A 13,758-nucleotide genomic window follows, 5' to 3' on the forward strand; every position below is an offset into this window, starting at 1 on the left:
GGTTTTACCTGATGTACCCATTTTATACTATCTATGCTATGTTTTGTATTGCTCTCCAGCAGGGGGCGGGATAGGGGGGAGGGGGGGTGTTTTCACCTTTCTATGGTAAATTGTCTCCGAGACACATGTATAAGATGCTTCGGGATGTCAGTTGTCGATGTTTGATGTGTTCCGCTTTGATTTGTTTTGTATTATGCTTACCAGTTGAGACAATAAAAACAGATTACAAATAAAAAAAAAAGAAATTTCTTCCATGGGTACATTACGCAAGTGTGTGATGGACGTTGTCATTGCCCACATCTGATGTGCCTTAATCGGATGAGCCAATAGTAGCGATTTAAATGTGTAGCAGTGTTGGATGCAAAACGTGATCCAGCTGGACAATGTTCGCTTTACTACTGGTGTCCCCAGCCTTTTAGGGTCATAGGAGATGAATAGCTGATCGGAATGTCTATGCCTTTGTGTTCTCATTTTGTAAAAGGATAATGCTCATTTGCAATTCAGTATGTGCAGAAGTTTCTCCAGTTCCTGTTTGTGCAGAAAATATCAGTAGGTAATGTTATGGTTGTAGTGGAAAGCCAACAATTTGTGGTAAGAAATTTGGATGTATCCATAATACTACTTTGTCATGGTAGAATTGTACATAAGAAAGAAAATGAGCCAAAGTTTGAAGTTCACCGACTTTTCTTGCTGAAATATCCACTACTAGGAGAATGACTTTCCAGATCAGGAATTTCAATTCTGACGCATCTAGGGCCTCAAATAGAGGTTCCATTAGTGCTGCAAGGACTATGTTAATGTCCCATAAGTACTGGGGGCTTCTGCATGAGGGGATTTAGTTGAAGAATTTCCCTCATGAAATGTGAAATTAGTTGGTGAATGGAGATCAGGGCTCTGTTCTCATTGGTGATATGCTGCCATGATGCTGAGATCTACTCAAATTGAGGAGATTGTTAACCTTCTTTGGGATATGTGATGGAGATATGAAAGTAGCTGTCGAGGCTGACATGCGAAAGGGTTGATCATGTTTTCACATCATTGGGAATAGCGGTTCCACTTGAAAGAATAATTCCGACGAGTCAATGGTTTCCTTGCAGTGACCACTATGTCTTGTATGTTTTCAGGCAAGTCTAAATGGGTGATGGTTGTCCCTTCAACATCCATGCTGTGAAGTTTAGGTAGGGCTGAAGAGGATGTAGAAGGGCTTCTTCTTGCGTTAGGAATGACATGCTGGTCCCTAAAGTCAGAGGAGGACTTACTGAATACTGTACAAGTTACACATACCAGCATTATCTCAGCCATGCCGGTGAAATTAGGATCATTCTAGCTAGATCATGAATGCATTTCTGAACCGATTTTGCCATGAGTAGGTTCGGTGGGAAGGTGTAGATAAGTCTCCTCTGCCCACAAGATTAAAAAAGTATCTGGGGCTTCTTTGTGCTCTACTAGCTTAGAAAGAGCTCTGCCTAGTGCCGCCAGATGACATCACCCATAGAGCATGGCTAATGCAGCCTGTTTATCAACAGAAAAAAGGAGAAATGAAAAGAAATAAAAACTGGAGAGAAGAACCAGGAAAAAAGTTCACAATCAACATGAGCAAAGAAACTGAGGAACAAAAACCTTGTGTCAATCAAGGTAGACAAAATAACACTTTTTGAGGGGAATTTTAAAAGCCCGCACAATGCATCAACCAGGGGGTGTGTGAATAAGTCAAGCTTACGTGAGCCAACCCTAATTTAAAATGCACCTAGATACGAGTGCAAAACCTGCTGCATGCACATCTGAAAAGTTTCCAAAAAGGGGTAGGGTGTGGGCATGGTCTGGGCATCAGCGTTTCAGAGCCTGGCTAATAGATGTGCACATAAATACTTAAGTGCTCCAGTGCGCGCCAAAGTCCCCTCTGCATAACTTTACTTATGCTATGGAGGACTTGTAAGTAATAAAATAAAACAATCAAGCCATTTCTGAGGGGTTTAAGAGTTCTGGTGAGTGTAGGGGTTTTGGAGGACCTAGCTGTTAACTGGGCAAACTCAAACTGGCAATAATGTGGATGCACACCGCTTTTAAAATTCCCTGACTTGCACTGTAGAAGTGGGATTCACACGCTTATGCATGTGGCCACTTAAAACTGGCGTGCACGTGGCAAGGCTATTTTATAGCATGCGTGCGTATATGTGAACAAGTTATAAAATGGCCGCGTCCCTGAGTATGCACCGCACACACACCAATGTACATCCGCTCACCGATTTGAAAGTTACCAGCCCTGAGACCAAGTTTCAAAAGTCCAATTTGTTAAGCGTGCAAGAGCTTTTTCAAAATCACTCACACTTAACCTTCCTAAAAGTATGTGCAAGGATTCACTGCATTTGCACTTTTAGCTTTGGTTAAAAGGATGTGTTCTCAGGGGCATGTTTTGGTTCAAATTAGGGAACAACATGCATTCATTGCATTTTCAAATGCAAATGTTCTATTTCCCAGCCAAATTTAGCCTGCACAAAAAAAAAAAGCAGATGGATGTGACATTGGGAATTTTGTGCCACAGCAATTTTGAAATTGGCAAGAAAAATGTTTCAAAAGGAATATTTTCATGAAGTGCACAAGTGCAAACTGTCTGCAAACTCTGCACCTGGGCAGGATGTTTTGAAAAGTTTCCCCTAATATTTTGTTGACCTATTGGAATATATAACCTTTTGAGTGTGAATTTTTTATATTCTAGAAACAAATTTTAAGTTTTTAAAATTGTATATTTAAGAGTTGATAAATGGCCTTACTTACTCTTATTTTTATCTTCTGCATTTAATTTCCATGTCTCTGTGCCCAATACAAGCAAAATGCTATTTTGCATTTTTGGAGAGGTCAAAAAGTAAAAGGGAGCTGTACTTTTAATATTATCCACCCACTCCCCAAGCCATCTCCAATTGCAAATTTAGGCTGTATGAAAGCGTGAACACTACTAAGATGGTGCCATTTTTATAGCATCTGCCAAGCTGACAGGAGGTAAGCATCTCTATTCCTGCCAGCAAGGAGGATGCAGAATCTTAGGGCGACCTGGGGGATCCAAGTGGTCTTATTGTATCAAAGGAGGTGGTGGGGCAATTGGATCTGGGTAGTATTATTGGAGAGTCTGGTGTGATCAGAGTACAGGCTTCTTACTGTGTCACCAACAGGATGAACATTTGAGCAGCCTTGTTGTGTGGCCATAAAGAAGAGAGGTTCACTGGCATTCAGGCAGTGGTCTTGTGTCATGAAGTAATCAGGAGGGTGGAGGCACCATGAGGGCTGCTTGTTGCTGTTGTGTTGGGAGACGATCAGGGTAAGCTTGTTTTATTTATTTTGTTTACAAATTTCTACTCTGCTTGATCATCACTCTCAGCGGGGTACAAAAACATACATAATAAAAACATGAAATAATGTTTCCTAATTAGACTATCTGGAAGCTCATTTCGTGTTTGAAAGTGCAAATACCTGATTCTGAGAGGTCACCAGCTCTCTCTGTCCTTTCTCCATGTTCGTCCTCTATAGACATGTTGGAGATCTGTCTACGCAACCCTTTGCTAGTGCATGTCTGAGCTGTCACACTAGCTACCGTCACCAATGGAATAGCCTGGCTCTCCTGTGAAATAAAAATGAAATGAAATTTTAATTTGTTCTACTTACATTTCAAACAAAACCTCATGGCTGATTTAACTGCATTTTTTCCACTGTATTAGCCTGTAGTTTAAGGGTTATTTTTAGATTTAATATGAAGACCAACTGCACTTCTCCTGAATGAGTAACAAAAATGTTGCTCTGAATAAAGAGAGCAAACAGATAAATACAAAAAACAAGTAACTACACAGGAAGAAGGAAAAGGGGCTGCACAGTTCACAAATGAAAGTACCTAAAAACAGAGCCTACATAAACAGCTAATTAAAAATCTAAAGTTTATTAGCATTACCTTAAAACCAGAGCATAAGTAGACAAAGTAGTGTGTTTTATGCTCATTTAGCATTTTCTCAAGGAAAACGTCTTGCCCAGCTTGTCCGCCTACGTTATGGTTTTAAGGTAATTCTAACATCTGGATTTTAAATTAATTGCTACCTAAAAACAAGAATCTTGTACAAGAGAGCTATATTCAGAGAAGCTGAAGCTCCTCTGTTGCTTTGCAGCTGTACAGCCTCCTACTGATGAAAACCAATGGCCAAGTTACTTTTGCTACCCGATTGATCATGAGTCGGGGGAATTCTGGAGTTGGGAGGGAGATGTTTCGGGGAGGAGCAGAGTTAGCCGGTTAACTTATACAGCCGATTAACTTATACAGCTAACACTGGTCGTGCCACTGACCAGTAAAAAGGTTAGACCCAAAAAACAACAGGGTAGGCGATCCAGTGAAACCGTAGGTGAGCAACAAACGAAGGGATGCCACAAAAGCGTCTTTTTCAAATTTTAATCAAGGAGACGTAAAGGATCAAGTAAAATTGCCCAAAGGGCAAATTTGAAAAAGACGCTTTTGTGGCATCCCTTCGTTTGTTGCTCACCTACAGTAAAAAGGTTTGCCAGATAAACATATCTGGCAAACTTTAAGATAGCCAGGTATAATCACTGACATGACTGCGCCGTTGAATATACCCTGCTACTAGCCAGATATGTTTATCTAGCTAACTAGCCGAGCCACTCAGCGGCTGAATATTGACCCGCATCTGTAATGAGAAATTACTACTTACTTGATAATTTCCTTTGCTTTAGGACAGACAGATGAATACAGAACCAGTGGGTAATGCACCTCTACCAGCAGATAGAGACTAAGCAAACCTGACATCACAGTATATATACCCCTGCAGTGACATCAGCCCGCCAGTAACTTCTGCAAAAGCCAACTGTGAGCAGACTAACAAATTTTATAAACAACAACAATTCCAATACTCGGCCAACAGGAAACACTGAACTCAGATAAAGAATATATTAACAATAGTCTAGGGACTGGATTAACACCAGTAGCCCCTGGAACACATAGCCACACAGAAGGACAATCATTCAGCAGCCAAGGGCGGGAAGCTGGATTCATCTGTCTGTCCTAAATAAAAGGAAATTATCAGGTAAGTAGTAATTTCTCATTTCTTAGCGTCCAGACAGATGAATCCAAAACCAGTGGGATGTACCCAAGCTACTCCCGAATAGGGTGGGAAGCTGCCCCCAGCCCAGTCAAAAGCACACGTGCAAAGGCTGCATTCTCCTGGGCCTGCATATCCAAGGAGGATGTCACAGCTCAGCAAATGTCGACGGGAGCAACAACCTAAATTCTGCTCATGACCCAGCCTGAGCCCTAGTGGAATGAGCCCTAACCTGACCAGGCAACAGCTGTTCAGCATCCACATACGCGGCCATGACTACCTCCTTAATCCAGCAAGCTATTGTAGCCCGCAAAGTCAGCTCGCCCTGTTTACTTCCACCATGGAGGACAACTTGCTGAGAGGTCTAGAAACCTCCAAATACCTCACAATATGTTTCTTAAAATGCAAGGGTTACAACAGGCAATATTCCTTTGCATCTCTCCCCCTATTCAGAGACAGCAGGGAAAAGGAATGATTCAAGTGAAAATCTGAGAGCACTTTTGATAAAAAAGGAAGGAACAATACATAGCTGTATTGCCCCTGGAGTCACTCGAAGGAACGGCTCCTGGCAAGATAAGGCCTGCAGCTTGGATATCCTACGTGCAGAACAAATTGCCACGAGAAACACCATTTCCAAGGTGAATAACCACAAGGAAAGGTTCCACATAAGTCAAAAAGTAGGACCCGCTAAGAAATCCAAAACCAGATTAAGACTCTACAAGGGCACCAGTAACCGCAAGGGAGGACGAAAAGGTTTCCCTCCTTTCAAGAAATGGGCCACATCTGGATGAGCCGACAAGAGACCACCATTCACTTGACCCCTGAAACAGGCAAGGGCCAATACCTGTACCTTTAGGAATTAAGGGCCAACCCTTTATTCAATCCATCCTGCAAAAATTCCAAAATGAGTGGGATCTTAACTGAACAAGGAAGAATCCCTTCATCTTCATACCAAGCTTCAAACACCTGCCAAACCTGCATAGGCTAAGGAAGTGGAAAACTTTCTCGTTCATAGCAAGGTGGCAATCACCTCAGTAGAATATCCCCACTTCAGCAAGCAAGCACTCTCAAGGGCCATACCATAAGACAAAATCGAGTCAGATATTTGTGAAGAACAGGCCCCTGCTGCAACAGATCCCTGTGCGCTGGAAACCGGAGGGGGGAGTCTACCAGAAGCCTTCGCAGATCCACATCCCATGGTCTCCTGGGCCAATCTGGTGCCACCAGAAGCACCATCCTTCTGTGACTCTCAACCCTCCAAACCATTCTGCCCAACATGTGCTATGGGGCCATTCCTGCACAAGAGCATCAATGCCCAATGACTTTGGATCTCTCCTGCGACTGAAGAATCGAGGAATCTTCAAATTACGAGAAGTCACCAGCAAGTCCAGAAACAGAAGGCTCCAGAGATTCATTATAACCTGAAACGCGTCTGACAATACTCATTCTCCTTGGTCAAGACTCTGCCTGCTGAGAAAGTCTGTTCTTACATTGTCTTTCCCTGCAATGTGCAAGGCTGAGATCTCCTGAAGTTGTACTTCCACCCATTCATAAGTTTGCCTATTTCCTGCAATAGTTGCTGGGCTCCTGGTTCCTCTCTGCCAATTGATGTCGGCCACTGTCTTTGCATTATCCGGACCAATCGACCTTGCAACCTGTCACTGAACTGCAAACATGCTAGCCGGATTGCCCGGGTTTCCAGCCGATTGAGATTCCAAAGAGACTCTTCTGCATTCCAGCGCCCTTGCACTGTCAGTTCCTGACAGTGAGCTCCCCAACCCTGAAGGCTTGCATCTATCGTGAGTACTAGCCAGTCCGGAGATTTTAGAGAAACCCCCTTTCTTAGATGACCGGCTTGTAACCACCACTGTAGTTGAGAGCAGACCTCCACCGGCAGGTGGAGCCAATTCGAATAGTACTGAGACTGTTGGCTCCAACAAGACAGCAGGAAGCACTAAAGAGGATGCATATGCACCCTCGCTCACAGCACCACTTCCAGGGTCACCGCCATCAGTCCGAATACTTGAAGATAGGACCACCACTGTTGGGTGTATTGTGTTCATCAACAGGCGCAGGTGCGCCATCAGTTTCTGAATACAACCTTCCAGCAGAAAAAGCCTGCCGTGCTTCGTGTCAAACTGAATAAGAGATACTCTAGCGACTGAGATGGCTGAAGACTGCCCTTGGCCAGGTTTATCACCCAACCAAACTCCTGCAACAAGGAGATCACCTTGCATGACACCAGGAGGCTCTCTTCCAGAGACTTGGACCAAAACAGCCAGTCATCCAAGTATAGGTATACCAGAATCCCATCCTCTCAACTCTGCCGCTACCACCACCATAAACTTTATCTACTAGTAGGCCAGGAGTAGGCAATTCCTGTTCTTGAATGCCACAAACAGGTTTGCTTTTCAGGATATCCATAATGAATATGCACACATAGGCCATTTGGGGTCCTGTTGTATTCACTTTAACAACCAGGCCCCCTAACCATTAGCAAATTTTATATTAATTTTATTTATTTTTTTATTTACGATTTTTATATACCGATGTTCATTTCAAAAAGAGATCTCACATCGGTTTACAATAAGGTACAATAGGTAATTCACTATCCCCTAAAAGGGCTTACAATCTAAAATTTTTGTACCTGAGGCTAAGAGATTACAAAAATAAAATCATCAAAATCAAAGTTCTTAACAATTAAGCAAAAGGTATAACAAGGAGCATATTAAACAAATAACACAAAGGGGTGCACAAAGGGGAGTGCCCCTTTGTCGCACCCCTTCGGCGCGCAGCGCCTGCTGGCTTGGCGCCTTTCAAACTGCCCGGATCCGTTTGCGATGATGTCAGGGGAGGGGGTGGGTCTCAGAATCATGGCTTTCCCCACAGAAATCTCTTCTCAGTTTCAAAGGAAGTTTTTTCAATTTTTTATTGTCTTTTTACCTTGGATGTTAGCTGTTACAAGGTGATCAGCACTGGTGGGTAGCCCAGTGACATTGTGATAATGAGCTGGCCTCCACATGCTTGTTGAAGTTTGGGTTTTAATTATGGTCCCTCCAGCACTATTAAAAACATAATGCTGTAGCACTACTGGTATTTAAGGTTATAACTGCCGCTCATGGAGGTTACCTTAATGCCTTCTTGAAAGCATAAAGCAGTACAGCACTGCTGTTATGGGCTGAATGCAGGTTACCTAGTGCTTCATTACCATCTTCTTGTTTCCAGAGGTCGATATTTAAAGCCATTTAGACGGATAACTCAAAAGTTATCCAACTAAATGACAAGTTTTCTAAATCAAACTACTTATCCAGTTAGATTTCAGCCAGACAAGTCATTATCTGGCTAAAATCTAGACAGATAAAACAGAGGCATTCTGAGGGTTGTCAGTTATCCAGCTAAATTAGCCAAATTTCAGTTCTTTACAGCTAGGTTAGTGGATAACTTTAGACCTGCTTCAAAGCAGGTCTAAAGTTATCCAGCCTTCTGTGGCCAGATAATTTCCTACTTAACCAGATATCATCAAAAACTATCCAGCTAAGTAGAGTTATCAAATTAAAAAAAAAAGGGGGGGGGGGGGGGGGATCTGTGGCCCAATTTCCTCCTCCCCATCCCTAAATTTCATAAATGGCCTTGTCGGTCAGTGAACCCCAACTCCACATCTCCTCCTAAACATTCAAATTGTTCTGGGGTCCACAGGTTGGGCTAAAAAATCTGTTTCTAAATTCGGACCCTACCCCCTCCTACCCATCCTATGTAAATACTCAGCCAAGTGTATGCATCCTTTAGGTCAAGGGAGAATAGCCAATCCCCTGTTTGCAAGAAGGGAATCAAGGTGTCCAGGGAAACCATCCTGAACTTTTTTTTTTTTTTAAGAAACTTTTCAGGGCACTTAGGTCCAGGATGGGACGGAGTCCTCCTGTTCTCTTTGGATCAGTAAGTACCTGAAGTGGAATGCCTGCCTTCTTTGCCCTGGTGGTACGAGCTCAACCACTCTGGCCATTAAGAGAGAGGAGAGCTCTGTTAACAGTACCTCCTGATGCGCTACTGGCCCCCAAAATGGGCAAGGAGGGCAATTTGGTGGGACACCTAATAATTTCAATTTTTACCCTGATGAACGATGGACAGTGGTCAGAGGTTATACTAGGCAAAGAACCACAGCCTTCCCCCGACCAGAGGGGCCATCGTCCCAGGTATGGGCAACTGGCTTATGCTCCCTACGACCCAGTCAAAACCTGTCCCCGGAGTTGACTGAGTTGTTGGCTGAGGCTTGGAGGGTTCTCTGCTGCCTGGGTTGGTCATGGAAAGCCTGATGGTGTTGACAGGAGAGAGGAGGAGGAGGATAGTACTTCCTTTAGAAAACGAAAGACTTCCTTGGCCTCAGCCTCGCTGGCCTCCTGGATGAGGACGGGTCCGGAGTACTGGTGGAGAGTTATTAAAAGGTTTCATGGTTGTCCCTAAGTTGGGCCACATTGCCTCTCACCCTATCTCCGAAGATTCTTTCCATACAAAGCACATCAGCGAGTCATTTCTGTACCTCTGGTCAGAGATCAGAGGCCAGCAGTCATGCCATTTTGTGGGCACCAATTCCCGCTGCAGAGTCTCTCAATGTTTCGAAAACATCTGTTGTTGAGGCAGCTGTTTAGCCATCTCCTGTACCTTCTTCCAGATGTCCCACAAGTACTGGTTTATGTAGAGCTGGAAGGAAGCAATGCGGGCAATAAGCATGGCGCTTTGAAATACCTTTCTCCCAAGAGCATCCATCACTCTATAGTACATCCCCAGGGGCACGGAGGAATGAGTCCAACAATGCTTGTCCCTCGAGGGTGGATTTGACAACCACAAATTGGTGGGGCAGCTGATGCTTATCGAATTCAGCAGCCTTCTGGACGAGGTAAACCCCCATCTGCCTTTTTATTGATGGAAGGAACTGTGAGGGTGTGCTCCCATATCCACAGCAGCAACTCCTTAAGGATCTCATGTACCGGGACCACCACAATCTCCTTAGGAGGCTCCACAAACTGGAGGATCTCAAGCATTTTTTACCTGGCATCCTCCTCAGTCAATAACAGAAAAGGGATGGCTTCTGCCATCACACTCACATACCCTGCAAAGTTCAAGTCCTCAGATAGAAACTTGTTTCACTCCTCTGGAGGAGAAGGGTCCAAAGAGAGGCCCTCTGAGCCCTTGATGGAGGACTCTGAAATATCATCCCTCCAGGGGTCATAGGGTATGTCATCCTCTCAGAAGGCAACAGGGGATGAGTCCATAGATGTTCGGCATATTTCCAGAGGTGCAGGCACCAGTAGAACTGGACCAGGAGGGGCAGGCCTCAGCGTTTCTGGCGGCCTCTGTGGAGCTTCCTTGGAGGAGGAACTGGATGACCACTGTATTGGTAGGGAGAGGCTTTGGTGCCCTTTTGGGCACAGATGCTGACATAGGAATCAATGCCAACTGGGTCAGAATGCACAGATGAACACATTGAGCTTCTCCAGAAGTGGTATGAGGATGGGCGGTACCAGGTCCGGTGCCATCGGTGGCACAGGACCAAAACCCCCTAGCACCCAGTCCATTGCTAGGCACTCCAGCTCTTCTTTGAATGTTGCTGATGCCAAGATCAACTGGGAGGAAGAAGGGGTAGCCAGATCTTCCTCAGACCCTATGCACAGGTGACTGGCATCAGGACCAGTGGAGACTTTCGCGGACCCCCAGCATTGATGGAGTATTGGCACTCCTCGCCACAGAGTCATTTCAGGGGCATCGCGACAAAAGCCAGTGCATCCCCGAGCCCAGCACCGTGCATCGATGGGGACCAGTGCCGATGTTTATTTGGCTTTCCTCAATGCTTGGCCTGGTCCTTCCCCAGTGCCAAGGCTAATGACAAGCAACTCGATGTCCTTCCCTTGGTCTGGAGGAGATAAATGAAGGTCAATCTCCAGCACCCCCATCCTTTGGTGACATCAATAGAACCAACGATCCTGCTGATGTCAATGGCTTGGTGTCCATCGGTGCAGCTCCTTGGTCCTTTGATGCCGATGCTGCCGGCTCAGACTTCTTCGACCCAAAGAGTTGCTCCATCTTGTCGAGTCAAAGTCGAAATTCCCTCTGTGTCATCTGGGCACATAAATGGCAACCCCGGATGTCATGCAATGTCCCTAGGCAGAGGACATGTTTCATGCTGATTCATACCGGGGGTATCGCCGAAAACAGGACGTGGCTATGGTGGATGAAACAAAAGCGACACTAATGTAAGACTATGGTGGTGGGGCATGAAATAGCAGGAGAACCTTGTGAGACTGAAAGATTAGGCATCCAAATGGCAAATGAAGTTTAATGTGGACAAGTTCAAGGTGATGCATATAAAGAAAAATAACCTTTGCTATAGTTACATGATGTTAGGTTCAATATTAGGAGTTACCATCCAGGAAAAACAACTAGGTGTGATAGTGGATAATATATTGAAATCAGCAGCTCAGTGTGCCGCAGTGGTCATTAAAAGCAAAGAGAATGTTAGGAATTATTAGGAAGAGAATGGTGAATAAACACAGAATATCATAATGCCTCTATATCATTCCATGGTGAAACCACTTGAATATCGTGTGCATTTCTGGTTGCCACTTCTCAAAAAAAGATATAGTTGTGCTGGAGAAGGTCCAGAGAAGGGGGACTAAAATGATAAAGGTGATGGAACAGCTCCCCTATGAGGAAAGGATAAATAGGTTAGGGCTGGAGAAAAAGATGGCTGAGGGGGGATATGATAGAAGTCAGTAAAATCATAAAAGGACTTCAATGGGTAAATGTGAATTGGTTATTTACTCTTTCAGATAATCCATGAAGTTAGCAAGTAACACATTTAGACAAATCTGAGAAAATTCTCTCTCACTCAATGCACAATTAAGCACCGGAATTCATTGTCAGAGGATGTGGTTAAGGCAGTTGTTAGAGCTGGGTTTAAAAGAGGTTTGGATAAGTTCCTGGAGAAGTAGTCCATAAACTGCCATTAATCAATAGAGAATAGCTACTGCTTATTACCGTCTTTAATAGCATGGGATTTATTTAATGTTTGTGTACTTGCCAGTTACATGTATCCTGGATTGCCCACTGTTGGAAACAGGATGCTGTGTTTGATGGATTCTCAGTCTGATCCATTATGGCAACTTATGTTCTTATTAATGTGTCAGGGAAATGTGTACTTTTTTTCTTTCAGGCAAAGTTACAAGTTTGTAACTTTGCCTGATAAAGGTGGATAAAGATGAACTGTTAGATGGGGTGTATTTGGATTTTCAGAAGGCATTTGACAAAGTCCCTCACAAGAGGCTTTTACGAAAACTAAAACATCATGAGATAGGAGATGTCCTGTTGTGGATTGCAAACTGGTTAAAAGACAGAAAATAGACAGTTGGATTAAATGGTCTATTTTCATAGTGGGGGCACTCTATTAAGTTAGCAAGTACATATTTAAAATAAATCGGAGAAAATTATTTTTCACTCATTGCACAATTAAGCTCTGGAATTTGTTGCCAGAGGATGTGGTTAAAGCAGTTCTGTAGCTGAGTTTAAAAAAAGATTTGGATACATTCCTGGAGAAGTCCATAAACTGCTATTAATAGGGAATAATCACTGCTTGTTGCCGACATTAGTAGCCTGGGATCTATTTAATGCACGGGTACTTGCCAAATACTTATAACTTGGATTGGCCACTGCTGGAAGCAGGATACTGGGATTCATGGACCCTTGGTCTGACCCAGTATGGCATATCTTATGTTAGTTCTAAGAAGGGTTTTATAGCAACTGCACTAAAACCCTCTCCATCTTTCTTGGAGTAAAATAGGTTGGACTACATGGGCCTCTAAGAGGGAAAAGATTTCTAACCTCAGTAGACCCTGGTGAGATATAAATCTTAATGATTTTTGGGTAAGGTAATTTTTAGGTACTCTTGAAGAGTGCAATTGGTATATTTCCCTGACAATCCTTACAACTCAGTTGCCTGAAATAACAAGAAGCCAAAACTTCAGCCTTTCTCCTAGAAGGAGGTTCTTCAGCATCTGAATAGAAAGATTGGCTAATGCCTCTATGTGAAAGTGAATGGCTTAGAGCTCTTATTTATGTTGACAAGGCTCAGCCTTCCGATGCCTGGGCTGGAAAAGCCATGGGAAAATCTCATGAAAGACATTTTCTGCTTAAAATTCTCACAAGACTGCCAAGATATAGAACGTAGATTGGGGTGGCAGAAAATCTGCAAGTTGGCAAGATGATCCTCAATAACATTAAATGTCTCCTTCAACTTGTTCCAAAAATGGTTCTTTTCTTTACACAAGTCATGCCAGTGAGCCATTTTCTCTAAGGAAAATGTCCATAGCTAAGCTATTTTATGAGAAAAAAAGGCAAAATGTCAAATTGTCATCACAGGACAACTGAACTAGAAACATTTCACATTCCTCTCTATATTTATAATAGAGCAAAATTCTTCTTGTTTAGCCTAGGAGCCATTCTGGTCAAAAATATAATCAGTCCAAAGTGTATGCTAATATTCTGACATACAGAGCTGGTAGTCTGTTCAGCATAGCATTCTAGGAAATACATTTTCTCAATAATGTCAAAAGCTTCTTAGAGTTCTGGTCTTGGGGGATAAATCAATCACACAAATCCTTAAGTTCTTGAACTTCTCTAG

The 13,758-nt window shown here is 43.5% G+C and overlaps 1 protein-coding gene across 9 annotated transcripts in view; it reads right to left on the reverse strand.

Moving 5' to 3' along the window:
* The window catches only part of PNPLA7 (patatin like phospholipase domain containing 7), a 668,718-nt gene that overhangs the window by 538,590 nt on the left and 116,370 nt on the right, over positions 1 to 13,758 (reverse strand). For all 9 annotated transcript variants that reach the window (XR_003858427.1, XM_029614471.1, XM_029614468.1 and 6 more), the window contains one exon: positions 3,466 to 3,613. Coding sequence is in view for 8 of the 9 variants with exons in the window: in XM_029614471.1 (XP_029470331.1) it covers positions 3,466 to 3,613 (148 nt within the window). In the remaining variant the exon portion in view is untranslated. The remainder of the gene's footprint in view (positions 1 to 3,465; positions 3,614 to 13,758) is intronic.

Source organism: Rhinatrema bivittatum, chromosome 8, assembly GCF_901001135.1.
Source record: "Rhinatrema bivittatum chromosome 8, aRhiBiv1.1, whole genome shotgun sequence".
NCBI lineage: Eukaryota > Metazoa > Chordata > Amphibia > Gymnophiona > Rhinatrematidae > Rhinatrema > Rhinatrema bivittatum.